Source organism: Canis lupus, chromosome 16, assembly GCF_003254725.2.
Source record: "Canis lupus dingo isolate Sandy chromosome 16, ASM325472v2, whole genome shotgun sequence".
In the NCBI taxonomy this organism is placed as follows: Eukaryota; Metazoa; Chordata; class Mammalia; order Carnivora; family Canidae; genus Canis; species Canis lupus.
In genome coordinates this window covers 26,454,819-26,482,746 of record NC_064258.1, presented here as the reverse complement: position 1 = coordinate 26,482,746, position 27,928 = coordinate 26,454,819, and the positions used below count along the sequence as shown (strand labels likewise).

The window sequence follows — 27,928 nt, the reverse complement described above, 5'->3', positions numbered from 1 at the left end:
AAACATAATAAAATAACTTACAAAATAGCATATATAAAACAAAGGTATAAGAACATATACATATATATATTAAAAACAGAAAATGTGTGCATAAAATTTACCTCCTGATAATAAAATTATATGTGCTTTTTTCTTTATTATGTCTATTCTTTCCTGTTGCTTTTATTACAAATTATTTAAAGATCTAAATATTTCCTTTTATCAACAAAATTTTATGTTGAAAATTATGGCACTTATCGACAGACTTTAGGCAAAAATATTAGTGATAATGAAAAGATCAGATTTCTTTTTTTTTAAGACTTTATTCATGAGAGACACAGAGAGAGGCAGAGACATAGGCAGAGGAAGAAGCAGGTTCCCTGCTGGGAGCCCAAAGTAGGACTCAATCCTGGGACTCTGGGATCACGCCCTGAGCTGAAGGCAGACATTCAACCAGTGAGCCACCCAGGCATCCTGAAAAGATCAGATTTCTTAATTGCTACCCATAATGACTTGGCTAAAACTGATTATATAAACAAAAATTGAATAAATATTCCTATTAATAATTCTTCCTGTTTTCAAAATACAGAATTTCCGGACGCCTAGGTGGTTCAGTGGTTGAGCATCTGCCTTTGGCTCAGGTCGTGATCCTGGGGTCCTGGGATTAAGTCTTGCATCAGGCTTCCCACGGGAAGCCTGCTTCTCCCTCTGCCTATGTCTCTGCCTCTCTGTGTCTCTCATGAATAAATAAGTAAAATCTTAAAAAAAATAAAATAAAATATAGAATTTCCATCAGAGAATCCAAGAAATTGTAGAAGCATAAAAAAATCTTATAAAAGGTCATTTTCAGCAGCCCAGGTGGCTCAGCAGTTTAGCATCACCTTCAGCCCAGAGCATGATCCTGGAGACCGGGGATGGAGTCCTGCATCAGGCTCCTTGCATGGAGCCTGCTTCTCCTTCTGCCTGTGTCTCTGCCTCTCTCTCCCTCTCTGTCTCTCATGAATAAATAAAATCTTAAAAAAATAAAAGGTCATTTTAAATAACAGGAACCTCCAACTGAGTAATAAATTAAATAGCTTATTTTAAAATAGAAATTAATTTGTGTAAGAATTTCATCACTATTTGGAGTGCATCCAGAAGTATATACAGCTCATTATAATTGACTAGATCATAATGTAGCAGAACCTTTCCATACATATAAATTATACAGTTTTGTTAGAATTCTATATTGATTTTGAAACCAATAATATAAATATGAGCCCCCAATGCCAATGCAAAGGCAATGGACAACATTTCTTTATGTCTTGCTACACTGAGATACACATTTCAGAGTAAAATATATCTGTATTTCAGACAAATGGAATTTTCTTAATTTCCTTTGAACTTAAACACAAAACAAAGATACTATCAATATCAATAATGCATACCAAGGCTTTATCCATAATGATTTGTATTTTCAGAATTCTTTTTAATAGTATATCTGAATCTTTCTGCAAAACAGATGACATGAATTAAATAAAACATAAAAATAAAACATTTTATAAGAAAAAATTCTTCTATTATTATATACATTATTTGTGCACATACACACACACAGAGGGATGGACGAATAAATAAATAGGTAAGATAGCTCACTACAGATACATAAAGATACATATAGGTCAAAGGAAAATAAAGGATGGAAGGCCACTGAATAAATAAGCAAGTGAGATTCCAAATAAAAATTTTAGGAATAATCAAAAGCTTTTATCTTACATTTTTATTAGAATCCTCAAAAAAGTTACTGAAATGAGGGAGAATCCATGTTTCCTTTTTCTCAAATCTTCATCTTAGACCCTCCTCCAACCTTCAAGTTAAATTAATGACCATCATCTTTCCCCCAAACATTGCCTTTATTTTCTCTTTTTTTTATACTTTCAATTCTTTATGTTAACTCTATCACAGTTTTTTTCATTGATATTAATGTATACATCCATGTAACCATTTCTATATTAAGATAAAGAATATTTCCATCACACTTTTCCAAGTCAAGAGCACACATGGCTCAAGACAATCAATGATCTGCTTTCTTTCACCATAGGTTAGAATAATCTATTCCTTAATTTCATAAAACTGAAATCATGTGTCACACTTTTATATCTGGTTTCTTTCATTAGTATTCATCTACTATGCTGTGATTATTCATAATTCATTAGTGTTTATTGCTAAGTAGTGTGCCATTGGAGAAATATATACCAATTTGTTTACATATTTACCTGTTGATAATCACTTGGATTATTTAGAAACTGTAGCTATCACAAATAAAACTATGAACATCCATGTAGAGGTCTTTGAGCAATTATGTTCTTTAATTTTTCTTGGAAAATCTTTAAAAATGGAATGCCTGTCATATGGTAATTGTAGGAGTGTGAAGTAGGACAAAAGTGCCAGATTGGTTTCTAAAAGCTTTTTGATCATTCTGCATTTTTACCAAGAACTAAAAATATTGCCAATTACTCCACATTTTTGTCTGTATTTGGCATTATCAGTTTTTTTCATTGTATCCATTCCTGTAGGTCTGATATCTGATATCTCATTGAGGTTTTAATTTGCAGTTTCCTGATGATTAATGATATAGAACATCTTTCACAGGCTTATAGCTCATTAATTTGGTTTCTCTTTTAAGTTCTGTAGCAATTTTATGCTTAGTCTTGACATTTGTCTATGCTCTATTTTAATTCTTCTGAGTAAGGGCCAAAATTTATGTCATGTGAATATCCACTCTTTTAGCACCACTTGTAGAAGAGTTCATTCTTTAAGTCCTTCTTAGCACCTTTGTGGAAAACCAATCAGCCAATAGCATGTGTATTTCTGACCTATTTTGATCTACTGATCAATATGTCTTCATTTATATTAATAACACAATCTGCATCTCTACAGCAGGGGCCAGCAAATATAGCCCAAGACATGGCCACCGGTTTTATAAAAAAAAAAAAAAAAAAAAAAAAACTTGTTATAACAGAGGCATACCAATTTGTTTATAGATCCTCTAAGCTGTTTTCATGCTACAAAGGCTGAATGAAGTAGCTTCAACAGATCATCTGCCCCACAAATCTAAAATATTTACACTCTGGCCCTTTAAGAAAAAGATAATAGAAGTCCTTCATCTTGTTCTCATTTTTCAAACTAGGTGAGTAATCTAGGATACTTGCATTTCTCCTTGAAAGTTTGAAGACCAACTTCCACAAAAAAGTTTTCTGTAATTTCGATTGGAATTACACTGAATCTATAGATCCATTAGAAGAAAATAAACATTTTTAATAACATCAATTTCTTTCTTACTGTGATCTTGCTAGACTCTCTTATTAGTTCTGGTGCTTTGGAGGGGAGTGTTTAATCTTTTCTTTTATTATAGAAAACATCTTTTTCTTTCTTTGTTTTTCTTTTTTAATTCAATTAGCCAACATATAGTACATCATTTGTTTCATGTAGTGTTCATTAATTTATCGGTTGTGTACAACAACCAGTGTTTATCACATCATGTGCCCTAACTGATGTCCATCACCCAATTACCACATCCTTCCACCCACTTCCCCTCCAGCAATTCTCACTTTGTTTCCTGTATTTAAGAGTCTTTCATGTCTTCTCTCCCTCTCTGATGACTTCCCATTCAGTTTTCCCTCCCTTCTCCTAAGATCCTCTGAGCTGTTTCTTATATTCCACATATGAGTGGAACCATGTGATAATTTTCTTTCTCTGACTTATTTCACCCAGCAGAATACTCTCCAGTTCCATCTACATCAATATAAATGATAAGTATTCATCCTTTCTGATGGCTGAGTAATATTTCGTTGTGTATATTATCACATCTTTATCCATTCCTCAGTCAATGGACATCTCGGCTCTTTCCACCATTTGGCTACTGTGGACATTGCTGCTATGGACACTGGTTTAGTATTTTCTATGTACAGATTTAGGTCATTTTAAGAAAAAAGACATTTTTCTTTCAAAAATGTATGCCCTTTCTTATTCTTTCTCCTATTGCACCACTCTAAAGGAACTCTAGGAAAAAGTTGGCTGGAAATAGTGAGGGCAGATAGCCTTGCTTTATTCCTAATCTTATGGGCTGTTTTAGTCAGTTCAGGCTCTAATTAATAAATACACCATAGACTAGGGGGCTTAAACAATGAACACTTAGTTCTCACATTCCTAGAGGTTGGGAAGTTCAAGATCAAGGCACCAGCAGATGTGGCATCTGGTGAGAGCACTCTTCCTACTTTGCAAATGGCTGTCTTCCTCTTGTATGTTGATGTGAGGGGGCACAGAGATATCAAGGAAGTTTTCCACATCACAGTTTTTTATCATGGATAGGTACTGAATTTGGCCATACTTACTCCATGTTTATCCCTTCTAGTTACTATTATTTTAGAATATACGTAGTTCTTTCAAGTCAAACCATTCTTTCAAGTCAAATTTCATAATAAAAGTCAAACAATGAGTTTTATTTTACTATAAGAAATGGCCAATTATCTAAGGATGTTTGCTCCCTTCTCCAAAAGAAAAGATGTCAATGAGACACCTGTCCAGGCTCAACTGTATTGAGGTGGGGATGCATACACCCTTCACCCTCTACTCTTGACTAAATTCAAATAATCTAGTGAGGGGGACTCTTAGAGGCCCTGAATCAGAGCTAGGAAGGGAAACAATCAGGGGAGTTTCATCCACTTGGGCATTTTCATGAGCAAGACATAAACCTGTTAAGCCACTGACAGTTGGAATTGTTTGCTTCCAAATCTCAATGACCTAATAGTGATGCTTATGAAAAATACAGATTGAGGACAGCTGCTTACACAGGTCTTCCCTCTTTTCATTTGGTTGACAGTTCATGATATTTGACAACTATTATTTTTGGATCTGGTTGTGATGGTGTCTGGCTACTATCTTCCATCAAGATGAGATTAGAGTCTCTTTTTTCCACTTAATTGTGGTTTGTTTGTTTTTATATTAGGAAGAATGTTTCACATTAGGAAGAAATAGTTTTAGTAAAAAAAAAAAACCCTCAATTCTGTAGTTCTGGATTGGTATAGAATTACAGATTAGAAACTATTTTGCCTAAGTATTTGTGCCATCATCTTTCAATTTCAAGTATTGCTGTAGGAAAATTTCATGCCATTCTGCATCTTGATCATATATAAGAAACCAAAAATTTTAATATCAGTTCAGAAATTCACCTTAAGTAATTCTGAGAAGTTTTCTTAAATTGTTTTATGAGTTATTTGATTCAATTTGCTCTATTTATTGATATTGAAACTTCTACCACCAATATTGTTCTTTTAATTTCATTTCTTATCTCAAATTTCTGTCATTTGTCTTCTTTCTTTTTGTATAATTTCTGGAATTTAATCCTGTGAACTTTCTATTGAGCTTTTACATTTTTATTATCATACTTTCAATTTCCAACAACTGTTACTTACCTGCGGAATGGTATTTTTTAAATTACACTTCATTCTTATTTTGTGGATAAAATATTTTCTCTGTATCATTTTATTTTCTTCACCCTCTGTGTTCTTTGGTTCCTCAAACTTGAAAATTTGGATTTATTCATGTCTCTATCTTCCATGTTAAATTGTTTGATCATATGTCTAGTACCTCTTCATATTAACAATTGAACTTTTAATAGCTTATTTCAATATCTTTATGACTATATATGGAGTTTATGGGCTGTTGTGTTGTGTTTACAGAGAGTAATTTTGTCTGGGTTGGTTAGGAAAACCCTGCTGTTAATGTGGTTAGTTTTTATTATTTTGGCATGTCTGATTCCCTCCTGAAGAGGGGTCTTCCAATATACTTCTTAGAATGTGTAAGCCTGGCTCACAATATCCAGTGTGTCAAATTTAACTTAAGCACACAAGTCTTAGTATGGTACTCCTCCTCTATTAGGAAGTACAATGGGAAATATGTGCCTGGTATCTCCATTTCATAGGCTCCCCAAAGAAAACAGCCTTCATTGATCTGTCAGTCTACAACAGAGACAATTAGTTAAGAAAAGGAATGAAGGTTTCTACATAGTTATACAACTGCACTTACCTTTGGAAAATAACATTTTATCCATTCTTATTTTCCTTACAAATGCATATGCTTAATATTTTAATAGATGCTAACCCATATATTATCTAATTGTAAATTATAATAAGTGTAACATAATGTGTATTATCACCTTAATAGCAAAAAAATAAATTTCAAAGAAGTACATGTGGTTATATCACTTTTTTGTTTAAAAATATCTATGCACTTATACATCTAGATTTATAACTAGGTATATAAAAAGAATTGGAATAAATAATCCAAAATTCTAAGCACTATTTCTAGATGATGACCTTGGACAATTTCTTCTTTCCCTTCTAATTTTATTTTTTTTAATCAAACTAATAAAGAAAACATGTATTGTCAAGGAAATGCAGACAAACTAAAAATAAGTAAATATGGATATCATTATATTTTAGCATGCAAATTTGGTAACAATGAACCTATGTTTATATGCATAAAAACACTTTCAATTAAGGAAATGTGAGTACTTTGATTTTTAACTTATGTGAGATTATATCTATTACAGTTTCTAAATACTGTATGACTAAATATAAAAACATATTTAAAATAAAGATCTTACAACAGAAGTTCAATATCTGTTAAATTTTTCCCAAATATAGCACATTTAAACATAAATAAATTTATTAGAAATAACACAAATTAAGATTTCATAAGAGGGGTTACTTACTTCTGATTTCACAAGAATCTTGTAGGACTTTTGTACCAATTGGGGCATAGGATTTTTGTGTAAGAGAGAAAAATCAATTTTATCATTATTTATTTGATAAAGCATATGCTCATATGCAGCTGTAGAGTCCACTGGCTCAATGCCATAACTGACATTCTCCAACTGCAATAATCCCCTACACATTTAAATACATAAAAAAGAAATAAAAAGATAATTAATATATATTCCCACAGAGAATATAAATCACCATTAAATAAGAATATTTTATAAAAATTTAATAGTGGTCTTTGTAGTTTAGCATCTAAGAACCATCCTTTCTTACATGGATAAGCTTTCAAATCTAATTTTATATCTTTTCTGTCTATTATGTTACTTAGGATTCATTGTGTTTTTAGTATGACTGAGGAATGTGAATACTCCTCATACCAGGGTTTTTTTTTCCTGCATAAATTTTATGACTGCAAGCCTGGGATGGAGACAAGAGATAGAAAAAATGATAGGAGGAGGAAGAAAAGAAAGTATATGAGTAAAAACACAATCAAACTCTATTTTCTTTGCCTTCACTCTATCCTTCAAGATATTTCTAAAAATTAAAGAGTCACACAAGATTTTCAATCATGTACATCTCTGGAATATGCCATTACCTAAGTCCAGAACAGGTGCTAAGTGTCACAGCTGATTTTGGAACTTCTGCAGCATATCCTTGATAAAAGCAATGGCCCTAAACAGGAGTATATGAAGATACATTCATGAATGATTTTATATAAAGTTTTTGGTTTATCTTTTCTTCCTAAACATCATCAAACGTTCAGATTTAGTCATTACCATAATATTATTCACCAGGGATTCCATTGCCTTGTTATCTACTTAAAATCTCTTTCTCTTAACCCTCTTTTACCTAAAAATGATTATGACTTCTGTTCTCCCACAAAATAATTCTTGCTATAATTCTAAATTTTTGATGAACAACTTTCTTATCTATGTCTTTTCTTTCTCAGCCATACTTTTTCTTCTTTATTTTTCTAACTTGTAAAGTTTTATTCAAATATGGTCATTGCAGTTTTAATCTTTACCCTGTTCTATTACCTTAGTTTATTTTACAGACTTATGTTTAATGACTCAGTTGGATTTTTTCCTTTTGTTAGGTTATTTAATTTTTTTTATTTGACATTTCCTGAATACATAATCTATAACTGCTAACTCAATGTAAATAATATTAATTTGACTTCAAATGTGAACATATCACTTTTTTCTAAGTTACCCAAAAGTATCTTAATTGATATTTCCTCATTTTTATTTCTCTTTAATATCTCATCATATCATTTAATTTATTTAATATCTTACCATCATTAGTTCAAGCTCTCCTCCCCATGGACTTTTGCAGCATTAGTTTCCCCAGGTTCTCCCCTAATATTCTCATTCAGTGAATATTCCCTTTTCTTCCCTTAAAAATCTAGTGACATCTATAATCAATCCTGTTGCTTTGTTAATGATATGCTATTAAAACTTCAGTGTCATCATATTCTCTTTTATGAATTTGTTTATATGTTATTAGCTGCCAGACATACATCTCTATCAGTAACCATTCACTTTTCCTCAAAACTAGGCTTAACTCCTATCCTCCACCCACTGACAGTGGCAAGGCCTACCCTGCCCCACACCAAGAAATAGTAGCAGCCACCTTTGTCTGCACTAGTTCTAGCAGACTGTACCACAAGCCCTTCACAAAAAGGTATAAGGTGAACCATGCCCCAATCCTCTGTCCAGCATCAGACAGTAGTTAAGTCTCTGTAGCTCCTGGCCTTGTGCCAGGGGGAGAAAATGAGCCTCATAAGATAATTCTCAACATTCCCAACACAAAAAGTGACACAGGTAGGAACTGTCCTTACCCAAGGGCACTAACAGGGAGTGAGAAGTGTACTGATAGGGTTAGAGAAGAGCCAGAATAAATGTTATCTATCCCATGGGACCTTCATCAGCCAGCCCCACCTCGCAATACAAAGTGGCCCAGGACAGTACCTTTTACCACTATAGCCTGCATCAGCAGAGATCCAGCAGGAGCTTAAGAGCCAAAAGAATGAATCACAATAGAATAACATTAAAAGTCCCCCACAAAAAAGAGAAATTGCCTTTGGTACAGTAAATCACAACAAACCTAAACTTAACCTGGGTTACTTGCTTTTAAAAAGAGTTGAATGTTGAGTATACAGCCAAAAGTCATACACTATACCAAGAACCAAGAAAATCACAAGAATGAGAAAAGAAAGCCACCTGTTAACAATATTGAGATAAGCCACATGATGGAACTAACAAAGATTTTAAAGTAGCTGTGATACTATTGCTTCAGCAACCAATTACAAATAATCTTTTAAAAGCTAAAGAACAGAACTAGAAGCCATAAAAACATATTAAAATATTAGAACTAAAAATATATAATAAACAAACCTGCAGAAAAAAACATATTTGATAGGCTCTTAAGTAAAGTGGAGACAGCAAAGTGGAGACAGCAACCAGTGAACTTGAGAACAGATCAACAGAATTTACTCAATATATAACACAGAAAAATGAACAAAGAAAGAAAGAAAATAAGAAAATGAATAAAGCCTCAAGAACCTGTGGTACAATAACAAAAGATCTAAAATACATATCAGAATCTGACAAGAACAGAAAGAATTTGGAGCTAAAAAGTATCAAAGAATTAAAGGCTAAAACTATGGTCAGGAAGATAATGGAGGAGGAATCCTTGAATCCTCTCTTCCCTAAAAAACAAATTCAGCAACAATTCACAGACAAATTTCCTTTATAAGGAATCAGAAACTAATTGAAAGGTCCTGCACACTCTGGGAGAATGTCAAATAAGACTTACCAAACCAAGATGGAGGCTTGGTAGACCCTTTCTTTTTTTTTTTTTTTTTAATTTTTATTTATTTATGATAGTTACAGAGAGAGAGAGAGGGAGGCAGAGACACAGGCAGAGGGAGAAGCAGGCTCCATGCACCGGAAGCCCAATGTGGGATTCGATCCCGGGTCTCCGGGATCACGCCCTGGGCCAAAGGCAGGCGCCAAACCACTGCGCCACCCAGGGATCCCTTGGTAGACCCTTTCAATGGGGACACTGCCTCGGACCATTACCATATGGTCACAAAAAGACCCTCAGGCTGTCAGCTTGACCCAGACCATGAGAAGGGTTTTTCCATATATCTAGTGCCCCAATTTTTCTGAAGGGGCTAGTCAAAGAACTATGTCCTATTTCACTTGTCTTGAAGCTCTAATGGGTTCAGCACAAACTAGCCACCCAGGCAAAAATGGAGATAGTGACTTGGGCTAGTAGACACTATTGATTTTTTTCCCCCATGTTACCACTAAACACAGAGTAAATGGACAAAAAGATACCAGCTCTGCTTCTCCTTGGAGATGGAAAAAGTTGATCCATGTGTGCAGTTTTCCTACCTCACCAAAACAGCCCAAAGAATCAGCAGCGGTCTCCCAATGCTGGAGCACAGATGGGCCAACCACAATATAATTGCCAGGGTGAGAATAGAGGCAGCAGCTTGTGAGGGTAAATGCTACTAATCCCCTCGCCTCACCAACACAAACAGAGCAGGAAAAAGACACAGATGCATGTTTCCCCTTTGAGAGATATAAAGATTTGGTGGAGGCCTCCAAAATCATTGGCCAGGATGACTTGTTGGGATCCTTTTCTGTACAAGGTCAGTCAGTAAAGACTGAAAGTAGCAACTAGTTTTTTCTAATGAGCAGATACCAAAGCAGAGTCAAGTAAAATGAAGAATCAGAAAAAGAAGTTTCAAAGAAAGGAAGAAGATATAGCCAGAAACTGATCTTAATGAAGTTAAATTAATTATCTCACAGAGAATTAAAAATGCTGAGTTCAAGAGAACAATGCATGAACAAAGTGAGAATTAAAAAAAAAAGAGATAGAAAACATTTTCTTAAACTATGAAACAGAGGACATAATTGAGATGGAGGAGGAGGGGCCCCTACGCTGGTCTTTTTCCTCAAACATAGCTGGATAAATATCAAATCATTCTGAACACCTAAAAAATCAATCTGAGAACTGAGAGAACAAACTTCATATCCATGGGTAGAGAAATGATCACATCATGGCAAGTAGGAGCTGCAGAGAGTTGATTTGGGAGAGAAAAGAACTGCAAGTGCTATAAAGGGGAGGGAGCCCTGATCACAGAAAGAGACATGAGAGATAGAGAGTGAAAAGATATAGAGATGAATGAGTGAAAGTGTGAACAGGGGATTGCACAAGAAAAACTGCCCCAATACTATTGACTGTAAAAGGAGAAGGGCTGACTACTGACTACTGCAAGATTTTATAAGCAGCAGAGCTCAAAGCCTGAGGTTTTAGAAATCTATGCCATTTCTAGGGTCCTGCCTGGTGGGCTTAGTGGTGATCCAGTGGGGCAGGGGCACAGGAGAAGGCAGAGTATTCTGAAGATCCTGTGGCCTGAACGATGAGAGACAGTTCCCCTTCTTGGAGTGCATTTCAGAGTGGTGGCATGGCCTCTCCAAGGACAAAAGAGTTAGTGGTGCCACCATACTGCCTTGTTCACTAGCATAGGAACAGAGACACCTGTTGAGGGCAGCAAACCTTGACTATACCATAAACTTCAAACTGCTGCGTGGTCATATGACTGATTTTCTGAGACAACTGGCAATGGCTAGAGTGTGGTAAGACCCCCAGAGGATCAGCATGGGTCACCACCACACAGTTCCCTAAATTTGGAGTTTTGAAACCTAGTTGAGTGCCTGAGTTAAACAGAGGAGTACTGTGCCACCAGATGGCAGATAGTTTGAAAACAGACAGGGTGAAGGTAGGGATCTGATGGAAGAAGGGGACACAAGAAGTGTGAAAGTTTGCTCTTCTGCAAGGGCTTCCTGAAGAGTGGCAGGCATGAACTACCCACCGCAGGGAGGAGAGGGCAGGGTGATGCTATCTCTCTCCCTACCCCTATCAGCATTGACCAACTTCAGTGAGCAACACAGCATGCCCTCAGTGGAGGCCAGGGCTGCTTACACTAAGCCCCACCCCCACATATATGCCCTGAAAGTATACCTCCACTAGAGTAAGTCAGCCTGAGAATCAGTGCAGCAGGCCCCTCCCCAAGACCAGCAGAAACTCCTTGCAGACACTATGTCTACTGATCACACAGCACTGCAAAACTTCAGCTTTAGTAGAACTAGGATAAACTTCTTTTAACAAGCAGACCAAAACACACTGAGTTGAAACTCGCCACATAGTGGACAAAGTCCAAACACTTGCCACTTTAGGCAAGGAGAAACTCTGCAGAGGACTGACCTGAGGGAAGGAGCAGCCAAAACACAACAGCAGAGTGTACACTCTGAAACACCTTCTAAAGCACCAGGCCCAATATATTACAGGAAATTTTCCTTAGTATAGCCATTACACTCAGGAGCAGGAATATACGAGGCTTTCCTAACAACCAAACAAAAAATTTAGTGACCTAGACAAATCGACAAGATGGAGGAATTCACCACAAAAAAATAAAGAACAGGAAAAAATAAAGGACTCATTCTTATGTATATCAAAACTGATACAAGTAAGATGCCTGAATCAGAATTTAAAACAACAATAATAAGGATACTAGCTGGGGTTGATAAAAGCATAGAGGACACTAAAGAATCCCTGACTACAGAGATACTAGTCAGGCCAAAATAAAAAATGCTATAACTGAGATACAAAAGTTACCGGATGCAATAACAACAAGGATAGATGAAGAAGAGGAACAAATCAGTGACATAGAAGATAAAATTATACAAAATAATGAAGCTGAAAAGAAGAAAGAAAAATTTTTGGAATATGAATGTAGATTAGGGAACTCAGCAATGCCTTAAAGTATAATATTCAATATCAGAGGCATCCCAGAAGAGGGGGAAATGGTGTTTTGTTTTGTTTTGTTTTGTTTTGACAAATGATAGCTGAGACCTTCCCTAAACAGGAGAAGGAAACACATCAAAATTCGAGAGGAACAGAGAATTTCCATCAAATTCAACAAAAGCCAGCCCATATTAAGACATATCATAGTCAAATTCACAAAATATGCAGACAAGGAAAGAATCCAGAAAGCAGCAAGGGAAAAAAGTCCTTAACCTACAAGGAAAGACATATCAGGTTTGTAGCAGATCTAACCACAGAAATGTAGCAGGCTAGAAAAGAGTGTCAGGATATATTCAATGTGCTGAATGGAAAATATATGCAGCCAAGAATACTTTATCCAGGAAGGCTGTCATTCAGAATAAGAGGAGAGATAAAGATATTCCCAGACAAACCAAAACTAAAGGAGTTTGTGACCACTAAACCAGCCCTTAAAGAGGACACTTTGAGTGGGAAAGAAAGACAAAAAAGCAACAAAGACTAGAATGGAACAGAGAACATCATGAGAGACACCAAAATTATAGGCAACAAATGGCACTAATAATGTCTATCAATAATTACTCTGAATGTAAATTGATTAAATGTTCCAACAGAAGACACAGGGTATCAGAATGGGTTTAAAAAAAAAAAAAAAGAAAACCCATGACCAATCTGTATGCCACCTACAAGAGACTCATGTTAGACCTAAAGACCCCTGCAGATTGAAAGTGAGGGGACGGAGGATCGTCTATTAAGCTAATGGATATCAAAAGAAAGCTGGAGTAGCCATACTTATATCAGAAAAAAATAGATTTTAAAACCAAACTTGTAATAAGAGACAAAGAAAGGTACAATATCATAATTAAGGGTTCTATACATTAAGCACTAACAACTGTAAATATATATGCCCCCTACTTGAGAGCACCCAAATATATATATAAATCAATTAATAACAGATGTACATAAACTCATTGATAATAATACAATGATAGTAGGGGATTATAACACCACACTTACAGCCAACAGACAGATCATCTAAGCAGAAAATCAACAAGGAAACGTCTTTGAATGACACACTGGACCAGATGGACTTAACAGATATACTCAGAACATTTCACCCTAAAGCACTTTTTTGAGTGCACATGGAATATTCTCCAGAATAGATCACACACTGGGTCACAAATCAGCACTCAACAAGTACAAAAATATTGAGATCATACCATGGATAGTTTCATACCATAACACTATGAACCTTGAAGTCAACCACAAGAAAAAAATTGGAAAGACCAGAAATACATGGATATTAAAGAATACTAAGGTTAAAGAATTAATGAGTTAACCAGGAAATTAAAGGATAAATAAAAAAAAATACATGGAAACAAATGAAAATGGAAACACAACAGTGCAAAACTTCTGGGATGCAGCAAAGACTATCATAAGATGAAAGTATATTGCAATACAGGTCTACCTCAAGAAGCAAGAAAGTCTCAAATATACAACCTAACCTTCTACCTACAGGAGCTAGAAAAGGAACAGCAAATAAAGCCTAAAGCCAGCAGAAGAAGGGAAATAATAAAGATTAGAACAGAAATAAATGATAAAAAAACAACAACAGTAGAACAGATAAACTAAACTAAGAACTGGCTCTTTGAAAGAATTAATAAAATTGATAAAAACCCTACTTAGACTTATCAAAAAGAAAAGAGAAAGGAACCAAATAAGTAAAATCATGAATGAAATGGAGAGATCACAAATACCACAGAAATGCAAGCAATTATAATAGAACATTATGAAAAAAATGTATGCCAACAAACTGGGCAATCTGGAAGAAATGGATAAATTCACAGAAACATGCAACCTATCAAAACTGGAACAGGAAAAAATAGAAAATTTAAACAGACTCATAACCACAAAAAAAATAGAATCAATAATCAAAAATCTCCCAAAATACAAAAGTTCAGGGCCAGATGGCTTCCCAGGGAAATACTAGTCATTTATAGAAGAGTTCTATCTATTCTTCTCAAACTGTTCCAAAAAATAGAGAAGGAAGAAAACTTCCAAACTCATTCTACAAAACTAGCATTAACTTGATTCCAAAACTAGACAAAGATTCCACTGAAAAGGAGAATTACAAGTCAATATCCTTAATGAACATGGATGCAAAAATTCTCAACAAGATACCAGCAAATTGAATCTAACAATGTGTTATAATTATTCACCATGGGATGTCTAGCTTGCTCAGTTAAGTGAAGCAACTACACTTGATTTCAGCTCAGGTAATGGTCTCAAGATCATGAGATCAAGTCCTGTGCTGGGCTTTGGGTTGGGTATAAAGCCTGCTTGGGACTCTCTCCCTCCTTTTTCCTCCGCGCCCCCCCCCCCACTAGCTCTCTCTCAAAAGAAAAATTATTCTCATGATCAAGTGAGATTTATTCTTGGGCTGTAGGGGTGGTTCAATATTCACAAAACAAAGAATGTAAAACATCACATTAATAAAAGAATGGATAGAACCATATGACCCTCTCAATAGATGCAGAAAAAGCATTTGAAAAAATACAGCATCCATTCTTAAATAAAACCCTTGAAAAAGTAGGCATAGATGGAACATACCTCAACATCATAAAAGCCACATACAAAAGATCCACATCAATATTATCCTCAATGGGGAAAAACTGAGAGCTTTTCTCCTAAGGCCAGGAACATGACAGACATGTCCACTCTCACCATTGTTATTTAGGATAGTACTGGAAGTCTTAGCCTCACCAATAAGACCATAAAAAGAAATAGAAGGCATCCAAATTAGCAAAGAAGTCAAACTTTCACTATTTATGTATGACATGATACTCTATGTAGAAAACCTGAAAGACTCAACCAAAAAATTGCTAGAACTAATACATGAATTCAGCAGTCACAGGATATAAAAATCAATGTACAGAAATCTGTTGCATTTCTATACATCAGTAATGAGGCAGCAGAAAAAGAAATAGAGGAATTGATCTCATTTATAATTGCACCAAAAGACCATAAAATACCTAACCTAAGAGGTAAAAGATCTGTACTCTGAAAACTATTGAACACTGAAGAAAGGAACTGAAAGAACACAAGAAATGGAAAACATTCCATGTTCATGGGTCGGAAGAACCAATATTGTTAAAATGTCTATACTACCTGGAGCACCTGGATGGCTCAATCAGTTAAGCATCCAACCCGAATTCATCTCAGGTCATGATCTCAGGGTTTTGGGATCAAGCCCCACATTGGGCCCTGTGCTTATCAGGGACTCTGCTTGAAATTCTCTAACTCTCCCTCTTCTTCTCTCCCCCCTCTGCTGTCTCTCTCCTCCCTTTTGCACTCTGTGTCTCTAAAATAAGTTTAAAACTCTTTTTTAAAAATGTGTATACTACCCAAGACAAGCAATTCCTATCAAAATGCCAATATTTTTCACAGCGCTAGACCAAACAATCCTAAAATTTGTATGGAATGACAAAAGACCCCATATAGCCAAAGCAACCCTGAAAAAGAAAAGCAAAGCTGGAGGCATCATGATTCCAGACTTCAAGCTATATTACAAAGCTGTGATCATCAAGACAGGATAGTACTGGCATAAAGACAGACACATAGTCATGCTAGTTGGCTCAGTCTGCCTTCAGCTCAGGTCATGATCCCAAGGTCCTGGGATTGAGCCCTGCATTGGGTTCCCTGTTCTGTGGGGGGTCTGCTTCTCCCCCTCCCTCTGCCTGCTGCTCCCCCTTGCTTGTGCACTCTCTCTCTCTCTCTCTGCCAAATAAATACATGGAATCTTTAGAGAAACAGACTCATAGATCAATGGAACAGAATAGAGAAGCCAGAAATGTAACCACAACTATATTGTCAACTAATCTTTGACAAAGCAGGAATAAAAGTCTTTTCCCAATTAAAAAAAAAGTCTCTTCAACAAGTGGTATTGGAAAAACTGGACAGTACCCTGCAAAAGAAACTAGAACACTTTCTAACACTATAAACAAAACTAATTCAAAATGGATGAAAGACCTAAATGTGAGACAAGAAACCATCAAAATCCTAGAGGAGATCACAGGCAGAAGCCTCTTTAACATTGACCACAGCAACTTCTTACTATACACATCTCTGGAGGAAAGGGAAACAAAAGTAAAAATGAACTATGGGAGCTTCATCAAGATAAAAAGTTTCTGCACAGTGAAGGAGACAATCAACAAAACTAAAAGGCAGCCTATGAAATGGAAGAATATATTGGCAAATAGTGTATCTGATAAAGGGTTAGTATTCAAAATATAAAGAATTTATCAAACTCAACACCAAAACCCAAACCAATTACAAAATGGAGAGAAGACTTGAATAGACTTCTTCCAAAGAAGATATCCAGATGGCTTATAGAAACATGAAAATATGCTCAACATCACTCAGCATCAGGAAAATACAAATCAAAACCACAATGAAATGCCAGGAAACAAAAGATGTTGGCAACGATGCAGAGAAAAGGGAAACCTCTTGCACTGGTGGTAGGAATGCAAACTGGTGCAACCACTCGGGAAAACTGTATGGAGGTTCCTCAAAAAGTTAAAAATAGAACTACTCTATGATCCAAGAATTGTACTATCAGTTATTTACGCAAAAGATACAAAAATACAGATTTGAAGGGGGTACATGCACCATTGATGTTTATAGCGGCATTATCAACAATAGCCAAACTATGGAAAGAGCCCAAACGTCCATCAGCTGATGAATGGATAACAAGAAGGTATATATATATAGATATAGATGATACAGATATAGATACATGTCTATATCTATAGATACATCGTGGGTTATTACTCAGCTATCAAAAAGAATGAAATGTTGCCATTTGCAATGATGTAGATGGAGCTAGAGTCTATTATGCTAAGTAAGATACATCAGTAAGAAAAAGACAAATACATATGATTTCACTCATATATGGAATATAAAAAACAAAGCAGATGAACATTTGGGAAAGGGAAAAAAGGAGAGAGAATAAAAAAGACATAAGAGTCTTGTTTTTCATAAGAGACTCTTAATGATAGAGAACAAATTGAGGGTTGATGGAGGGGAAGTGGGTAGGGGATGGGCTAAATGGGTGATTTAGATTAGGGAGAACACATGCTATAATGATTACTGGGTGTTATATATATGTGATGAACCACTAAATTCTCCTGCAACTGATATTACATTTTATGTTAACTAGAATTTAAATTAAAACTTGAAAAAATAAAGTACCAAATAGCAAGCACAGAGCTGAAAAATAACTGAACTGAAAAATACACTAGAAAGTTTCAATAGCAGACTAGATTAACATTAAGAAAAAATAACTGACCTCAAAGACAGGTCAGAGAAGCAAAAAGAAAAGTGACTGAAACAGTGAAAAAAGCTTAAGGTACTTGTGGAACATTATCAAGAGGAACAATATCCACATAATAGAAGTCTCAGAAGGCAAAGAGAGAGAAGGGAGGAATAATGTGATATGATAAAGGAGTTAGCTAGTGCTATAATGATAATCATACTGAAATATATAAATATCAAATCAACACACTGTATACCTTAAACTTACATAATGTTATGCCAATTATATCTTTTTTTTAAAGATTTATTTATTTATTTATTTATTTATTTATTTATTTATTTATTTATTCAGAGAGAGAGGCAGAGACACAGGCAGGGAGAAGCAGGCTACATGCAGGGAGCCCGACATGGGACTCGATCCTGGGTCTCCAGGATCACATCCCAGGCTGCAGGCGCTAAACCGCTGTGCCACCAGGGCTGCCAACCAATTATATCTTAATTGAAAAAAACAGAAAGCTTATTCAAATAAATTATGGCTTGAAAATCCCCAAACATGGGGAACCCTGGGTGGCTCAGCAGTTTGGCACCTGCCTTTGGCCCAGGGCGCGATCCTGGAGTCCCAGGATCGAATTCGGCGTCAGGCTCCCAACATGGAGCCTGTTTCTCCATCCTGCTGTGTCTCTGCCTCTCTCTATCATAATAAATAAATAAATAAATAAATAAATAAATAAATAAATAAATAAATCTTTAAAGAAAAAAAAAGAAAATCGCCAAACATATAGAAGAAAATTAATATCCAGATCCAAGAAGTTCAAAAGACACCAAATAATATGTTCCTAAAGAAATGTACATTGAGATATATTATAATTAAATTATCAAAAGTGAAATATAAAGAGAAAATTTTGAGAGCAACAGGAGAAAAGTGGTTTATCATATATAATGGAACACCATTAAGTTTAGATTTTTCAGCAGAAACCTTGCAAGCCAGAAGGCAGTGAGATAGTAGATTCAAAGTACTCAGAGGAAAAAAGTCAACCAAAAATATTGTATCCTGCCAAACTGAAGAATGAATCAGAGACTTCTAGTTTCTGGTTCTGCATGTAAGGAGCTTAGAAGTCACCACTCTACCCTAACAGCATGTAAAATGTTAATTATACTGAAAAATCAACAAGTCTTCTTGGATCTGTAAGAGAGGAAGGACACAGGGAAAATCAGACTCCAGGATTGGAGAGAACACAGGGAGTTGCAACTTACTGAAGTAGAGAATCAGTGAAAACTGCTGCTGGAGCCAGAACCAAAGCATGTGATCCTGATTATAATTTATGAAATGCTAGAATATGGACAATGCTAGAATAATGCTCCAGAGAACTCATGAGGGTGGCCCACAGTTTTGTGAATTTACCTACAGGAGCTTGACAATGATGCCATAGTAAATATCAGAAAAACTCCTCATACTTTGAGCAATGGGAGGGGGGGAAACATTCTTAAATACATCAGAGCACTCTCTTCTTAACAGAACCTGGATTGAGGTGAAATAAAACTGAGAAACACCTGTGAAGTTCATAGTTCAGAGGCATAGGTTTACTACAAAACTGAGACTTAATCATAAAACTGTAGAACACCTCGTTTCTCCTGACACCTCACCAGTACATTACAAAAGATTTATTCATAGCATCCCCTTTACCCATTACGTCATATCCAACTATTAAGAAAAAGATTACAGGGCATGCCAAAATTCAAAAAACAATTTGGAGAGAGAGAGCAAGCATCAGAATGGCAACGATAGGGATCCCTGGGTGGTGCAGCGGTTTAGCACCTGCCTTTGGCCTAGGGCGCGATCCTGGAGACCCGGATCGAATCCCACGTCGGGCTCCCAGTGCATGGAGCCTGCTTCTCCCTCTGCCTATGTCTCTGCCTCTCTCTCTCTCTCTCTCTGTGTGACTATCATTAAAAAAAAAAAAAAAAAAAAGAATGGCAACGATATTTCAATTGTTAGCCTGGAAATTTAAAACAACCATGATTATATGATGCTAAGGACTCTGATGGATAAAGTAGACATCAAGCAAGAACAGATGAGGAGATGTATTCAGAGAGATGAAAATTCTAAGGATGGATAGATAAATAAATAAATAAATAAATAAATAAATAAATAAATAAATAACTCTAGAGATTAAAAAATGTTAAGAGAAATGAAAAATGCCTTTGATGGCTCACCAGTAGACTGGGCATGGCTAAAGAAAGAATCTCTGAGCTTGAGACTATTATCAGTAGAAACTTCAAAAACGAAATAAAAAGCAAAGAACACAAAGAAAAAAAAAACAGAAGAGATCATCCAAGTACTATGCCACAACTACAAAAGAGCTTACATAAAGATAATTAGAATACCAAAAGGAGAAAGGAATATAAGACACATTTGAAAGCAATGACTGAAAATCTCCCTGAATTAATATCAGACACCAAATCACAGTGCTTAGAGGGAAATTTATATTATATTCAATACACATATTAGAAAAGAAAAAGTATCTAAAAACCCTAATATAAGTTTCCACCTTAGAAAACTAGAAAAGAACAAATTAAATCTAAGGTAAGCAGACAGAAATTAATTATAACAATTTGAAAAGAAATTTAAAAGGAAATCAATAGAGAAAATCAATGAAACTGAAAGGTGGTTCCTATCAATAAAATTACTGAACCTCTAGCCAGGTAAACTAAGTACAAAAGAGAAAGGACATTAGTTACTCATATCAGATCTAAAAAAAAAAAAAAAAAAAAAAAAAAGCATAATTCTACATCTCATGCCCATTTAAAGCATAATAAAGTCATGCATATGTCTTCTTTGGTGAAATGTCTGTTCATGTCTTCTGCCCATTTCATGATTGGATTTTTTTGTTGTTGTTGTTTCTTGGGTGTTAAGTTTAATAAGTTGTTTATAGATCTTGGATACTAGCCCTTTATCTGATATGTCATTTGCAAATACCTTCTCCCATTCTCTAGGTTGTCTTTTAGTTTTGTTGACTCTTTCTTTTGCTGTGCAGAAGCTCTTTATCTTCACCAAAGAAGACATACATATAGCCAACAAGCACATGAGAAAATGCTCCACAACACTTATCAGGAAAATACAAATCAAAACCACAATGAGATACTATCTCACACCAGTGAGTATGGTGAAAATTAACAAGACCGGAAATAACAAATGTTTGAGAGAATATGGAGAAAGGGGAACCCTCTTGCACGGTTGGTGGGAATGTGAACTGGTGCAGACACTCTGGATAACCGTGTGGAAGTTCCTCAAAGAGTTAAAAATAGAGCTACCCTATGACCCAGCAATTGCACTACTGGGGATTTATCCCAAAGATACAGATGCAGTAAAAGCCGGGACACCTGCACCGCAAAGTTCATAGCAGGAATGTCCACAATAGCCAAACTGTGGAAGGAGCCTTGATGTCCATCAAAAGATGAATGGATAAAGATGTGGTCTATATATACAATGGAATACTACTCAGCCTTTAGAAACAAATACCCACCATTTGCTTCGATATGGATGGAACTGGAGGGTATTTTGCTGAGTGAAGTAAGTCAATCGGAGAAGGACAATCATCATATGGTTTCACTCATACAGGGAGTATAAGAAATAGTGAAAGGGATTATAGGGGAAAGGAGAGAAAATGAGTGGGAAAAATTAGAGAGGATGACAAACCATGAGAGACTCCTAACTCTGGGAAATGAACAAGGGGTAGTGGAAGGGGGGGTGGGTGGGAGGATGGGGTGACTGGGTGACAAGCACTGAGGGGGGCACTTGACACAGGATAAGCACGCGTGTTATACTATATGATGGCAAATCAAATTTAATAAAATATACATATACATATAAACACAATAAAGGAAAATGATGAACAACCCTATGACCACAAATTTGAAAATTTAGATGAAGTGGGCACAATTTGTTAATCTTCTATGAAAGACATAGTTTGTTAAACTTCAACAAGAGGAAATAGACAATATGAATAGGTATATATCTATTAAAGAAATTAAATAAAAACAATAACCTTTGAAACAGGAATCAGCTGGCCCAGATGGGTTTCACTGTCAAATTCTACTAAAATTTTAAGGGAGAAATAATACCAATTCTCTAAACACTCTTTCAGGGTATAGAAGCAGAGGCACTACTTCAATTAGGAAGGTTTTTTTTTTTGGGGGGGGGACTTTTACTTAGATTTACTGAATTAGCACAGCAGTTGCAGGAATGCCTATCTCCTTTCTTGCTCTGTATTTAAGCAGGTGTCAATGTCTGGTCCTGGTTCACCCTCATCCTGGGGGTTGAGATGTTGGTAAACCAGCTCAAACCTGATAGGTCCCCCAACCTGAGCCATCCCTGGGCTTGACTTCTGCCACCTTGCTTCCAATTGGGAGCTCCACTGCATGAAGCCCCCAGGACCAGAGTAGCCCTGAGAGGGGCCACTTTCTGGGTGACCATAGAGAATAACAGCCAGGAATCCAGGCCACCGTGGCCACATCCCACACAGGAATGGAAGAGGGGCAGATGCCAGACAAAACTGCCTGGGCTTTTCAAAACAAATCTCAAAACTGAACTAGCTTTTAATGCTTCTAAAAAGATAAACAAACAGTGGGTCCATTACTCTAATACCAAAATCAGACAAATACATAAAAAAAAACTATGACCAATATCTTTCATAAATATAGATGCAAAAATTCCTAACAAAATATTAGAAAACTGAATGCAACAGTGAATAAAAAAAATTATAGACCACAACTAACTGGGATTTACCCCAGATATGCAGAGCTGGTTCAACATTAAAAAATCAGATAATGTGGGCAGCCTGGATGGCTTAGTGGTTTAGTGCCACCTTTGGCCCCGGGGCATGATCCTGGAGACCCAGGGTCAGAGTCCTGCGTCAGACTCCCTGCATGGAGCCTGCTTCTCCCTCTGCCTGTGTCTCTGCCTCTCTCTCTCCTCTCTCTCTTTCTCTCTCTCTCTCTCCTCTCTCTCTCTATTTCATGAATAAAATTTTTTTAAAAAATCAGATAATGTAAGTAATCACTACAGGTTAAAAGGGAAAAATCAGTCAACTGAACTATGTTGCAGGGTACAATGTGAACATACAAAAATCAGTTGTGTTTCTATTCACTGCCAAACTATCAGAAAAAGAAATTAACAAAATAATCCCCTTACAATAGTTCTCAAATAATAAAGTACTTAGAAATAAATTTAACCAAGAAGTTGAAAAAACAGTACACTGAAAACTATAGTACACTGATGAAAGAAATTGATAAGGACACAATGATTAGATATCTTATGTTCATGAATTAGAATTAATAATGTTAAAATGTTCACACTACCTAAAGAAATGAACAGATGCAAAGTAATCCCTATCAAAAATTCAATCGTGTTTTTCACAGAAGCAGATTAAAAAATCCTAAAATTCTTATGGCACCACAAAAGACCCCATATAGGCAAAGTAAATGAGAAAGTTGAAGTATCACACTACATGATTTTACCCTGTATTAAAAATCTATAGGTCATTATAACAATATGCTCCTGGCATGAAAAGACAGACCAATGCAGCATATTTGGGAGCCCCGATACAAATCCATACATAAAATGTCAACTCATCTTTTACAGGGATGGCAAGAACACACAATGAGAAAATGATAGTGTCTTCAATAAATGTAGTTGTAAAACTGGTGATATTGGACCCCTATCCTACATCATTTACAGAAATGAACTTGAAATGGATTAAAGACATAACTATAAGATGTGAAACTATAATAACTAGAAAAAACATAGGAAAACATGCCTTAATGTTGGCTTAGCAATGATTTTTGGGGTTTGATAAGAAAAGAAAATTTTTAAAAAATGGGGATGCATCCAACTAAAAGACTCTTCACATCAAAAGAAACAAATCACAAAATGAAAAGGCAAAATATGGAATAGGAGATACTTATAAACCATGTATTTGATAAGGAGTTAATGCAAAATACGTAAGAAACTCAATAGCAGAAAAATATTTTAAGTAAAAATTGGCAAATAAGAAAAAAATAAATGAAACACAACAGACAGTAAGAGAGGAAAAGACAGACAAAATAACTGCAAAATAAACACAAAACAATTAACAAAATTTTAATAGTAAATAACTTCCCTATCAATAATTAATTTAAATGTAAATAGATTAAATTCCATGAACAAAAGACATAGAGTGGCTGAATAGGAAACACACACACACACACAGATATATATATATAGATATATATACACACACACAGTTACACACTGGGCATTGGAGCCTAATTAGAAATAAAACTTTTAAAAATCTAAAAATAGAAGAAAGGTCAAAGTACTAAAAATAAAGATTAGAGCAGAAGTAAATAAAATGGAAAGAATAAAAGAAAAAGAAAGAAAATAATAGAAAAAAATTGTGAAGCTAAGGGGTTTTTTTTAACTCGATAAAATTGACAGACCTCCAGCTACATTAAGAAAAAAGAGAAAACACAAATAGACAAAATGAGAAATGAAAGCAAATTAAAACTGATGTCACAGAAATAAAAAGGATCAAAAGAGAATACTATTAACAATCACACACCAACAACTGAATATGATAGAAAATGGACTTGTTCTTAGAAACATAACAACCGGGGCAGCCCAGGTGGCTCAGTGGTTTAGGGCCGCCTTCGGTCCAGGGCGTGATTCTGGAGACCCGGATTGAATCTCACATTGGGCTCCCTGCGTGGAGCCTGCTTCTCCCTCTTTTTTTCTTTTTTTTTTTTAATTGGAGTTCAATTTGCCAACATACAGCATTACAGCCAGTGCTCATCCCAAGTGCCCCCCTCAGTGCCCATCACCCAGTCACCCCAACCCCCCGCCCACCTCCCCTTCCACTACCCCTTGTTCATTTCCCAGAGTTAGGAGTCTCTCATGTTTTGTCACCCTCACTGAACCTTTCACGCATTTTCTCTCCTTTCCCTTTACTCCCTTTCACTATTTTTTATATTCCCCAAATGAATGAGACCATATGTTTGTCCTTTTCCGATTGACTTATTTCACTCAGCATAATACCCTCCAGTTCCATCCATGTTGAAGCAAATGGTGGGTATTTGTCATTTCTAATGGCTGAGTAATACTCCATTGTATACATAGACCACATCTTCTTTATCCATTCATCTTTTGATGGACACCGAGGCTCCTTCCACAGTGTGGCTACTGTGGACATTGCTGCTATAAACATCGGGGTGCAGGTGTCCCGGTGGGATTGAGTCCCATGTCAGGCTCATGGAGCCTGCTTCTCCCTCTGCCTGTGTCTCTGCCTCTCTCTCTCTCTGTGTCTCTCACATTATTAGCAAATAAACCTGGTCATGAATAAAAAGAATTGTATAGCAGGACCATGTTGTAGCTTTTCTAGATATGCAATATTGTTTTCAGTATTTGATCATCAATCAGTGTAATCCATCATATCAACAGGCTGACAAAGATTTATGTGATCTTATCAACTGAAGCAAAAAAAAAAAGGCACTGGGTACAATTAGACACACACTTTGATATAAAAAAGTCTTAGAAACCTAAAAATGGAGAATGTCCTCAACTTTATAAAGAATGTTTAAAAACAACCCTACAACTAACATTATCCTTAATGGTAAAGAGTAAATAAATTTTCCTTAAGATTGGGAACAAATGAGGATGTTTTCCCTTCCTATTGTGATTTGAACAGTACTGGAAGTTGTAGCAAGCACAGAAAGGCAAAGCAGTGAATAAAAGCACACAGATTGAAAACAAAAAAAGGAAAAATTTTCAAGTTTGTAAATGACAGGTCTATGTAGAAATCTCAAAGACTCTACCCAAAAAAATGAAAACAAAACAAAAATCATCATAGAATTATGTAACTTCAGTAAGTTTGAAGGACATGAGAATAAAACAAAATGCGTTTCTGTATAATAACAAATATATAAATACTGAAAATACAATACCATTTATAATGGCAACAATAAAATTAAATACTTTGGCATAAGCCTTAAAAAAAGATATGTACAGAATCTAAATGCTAAAATTACAAAATGCTAATAAAAGACATGTAAAAAAAGACCAAATAAATGGAGAGACTCACTGTATTCATGGATTGGAAGACTCAACATAGTGAAGATGTCAGTTGTCCCCAAAATGATGTATAGGTTTGACATAATGTCTATCACAATCCTATCAAGTTTGTGTACATAAAGCAGTTTAGTCTAAAATTTGTATGAAATATCAAGAATAGTCTAAAAATCTTGAAAAATAAAAATAAAGTGGGAGAAATCACTATAGTTTACATAAATCCTTAATATGTAGGTAAAATAAAAAAGACAGCATGATAATCACATAAGTATAGACCCATAAAGGAATTGAACAGATTGAAGAACCCAGAACTATATCCACAAAAATATGTCCTACTGACTTTCTGACTTAGATGCAAGAGCAATTTAATGCACAACAGTCTTTTCTATCAATGATGTTGAAACAAATACACATCCTCAGTCAAAAGAATGAAATTGGATTCAAACCTCACACCTGATACAAAGCTAATTGTTCACTTTTATATCAAAGTGAACAATTAAATATAAATGAAACTACAAAATTTTTAGGAAAAAAAACCAGAATCTTTAAGAACTAAAGTTATATGAAGTTCTTAGGTTTGATAACTAAACCACTACTCATCCAAAGTTGATAAATTAACCCTCAACAAAATTTAAAATTTCTGATCAATGAGAGACCTTATGAAATGATGAAAAGGTAAATTACAGACTGAAAATAAATATTATCAAATCACATATCTGGCAAAGAACATGTATTTAGAATACATAAATTGCTCAAAAGTCAACAGTAAAAAACCAACCAATCCAATTAGAAAATGGGTAAAGGATATTAATAGACATTTCACAGAAGATGACAAATAAGCACATGAAAATATGTTCAACATCACTGGTCATTAGGAAAATGCAAACCAAATTACATGAAAAAAATCACTACACATCTATCACAATGGCTAAATTTTTTTTTTAATTGTGATAATACCAAGTGGTGGCAAAAATGCACTCTTTCTCTCTCATACACTGGCATTGGAAATGTGAAATAGTAGAGCTACTCTGAAAAACAGTTTAGTAATTGAACAGAGGTTTGCTGGAGGGGAAGTTGGTAGGGCTGTAGGGTAATTGGGTGATGGGTATTAAGGAGGGCACTTGATAATGAACACTGGGTGTTATATGCAACTGATGAATCACTAAATTCTACTCCTGAAAGTAATAAAACAGTATATGTTGACTAAATTGAATTTAAATAGAATTTTTTAAATTAAATAAACTCACACTTATCATATGACCTGGTAATCATATTCTTGGATATACATTCCAGAGAATTAAAAAATTATATCCACACAACAAATTGCACATGAATGTTCATATAAACATTCTTTTTAATAGCTAAATTAGAAACAACAAATATCTCTCAATAGGTAAAGTGTGAAAACATTTAAACCTGGCATGGGAATGTAGTTATTAAGAAACTCAATTTTTTAAGTAGATTTCAAGTGATTGAGATTTTCTATTATTTCTCCCCTCAATTTTGATGTTACCCTTTCAAAGAGGTTGCCCATTTCATCTAAATTATCAAATTTATTGACCTAAAGTTTTCATAATACTCCCAAATATTTTATCTTCTGTATGACTAGTCATATCTCCCTTCATCCCTAATATTGATGGAATTTGTTTTTGTTCTGGGTCAGTCTTACTAAGGGTTATTAATGTTATTAGTCCTTTTAAAGAATTAAATTATGGGCTTAATTTTTTCCTATTCTTTTTCCTTTTTCTATCTCATTGATTTCTACCCTTATCTGAATTATTTCCTTCCTCTACTATGCTTTAACCCTTTATAGAGTATTTCATATTGTATTGTAATTAATTTGATGGCAACCTTCCTTAATCCTCTTGTTGCTGAG

General features: G+C 35.3%; 1 protein-coding gene across 1 annotated transcript in view; it reads right to left on the bottom strand.

Annotated features, from left to right (window-relative positions):
• Positions 1 to 27,928, bottom strand: part of LOC112652904 (A disintegrin and metallopeptidase domain 3-like) — a 108,915-nt gene that overhangs the window by 57,123 nt on the left and 23,864 nt on the right. Inside the window, exons 6-8 of the mRNA XM_025436584.3 lie at positions 7,378 to 7,454; positions 6,734 to 6,908; positions 1,407 to 1,469 (exon numbers count right to left, since the gene is read on the bottom strand). Of these exons, the coding sequence (XP_025292369.1) occupies positions 1,407 to 1,469; positions 6,734 to 6,908; positions 7,378 to 7,454 (315 nt within the window). The remainder of the gene's footprint in view (positions 1 to 1,406; positions 1,470 to 6,733; positions 6,909 to 7,377; positions 7,455 to 27,928) is intronic.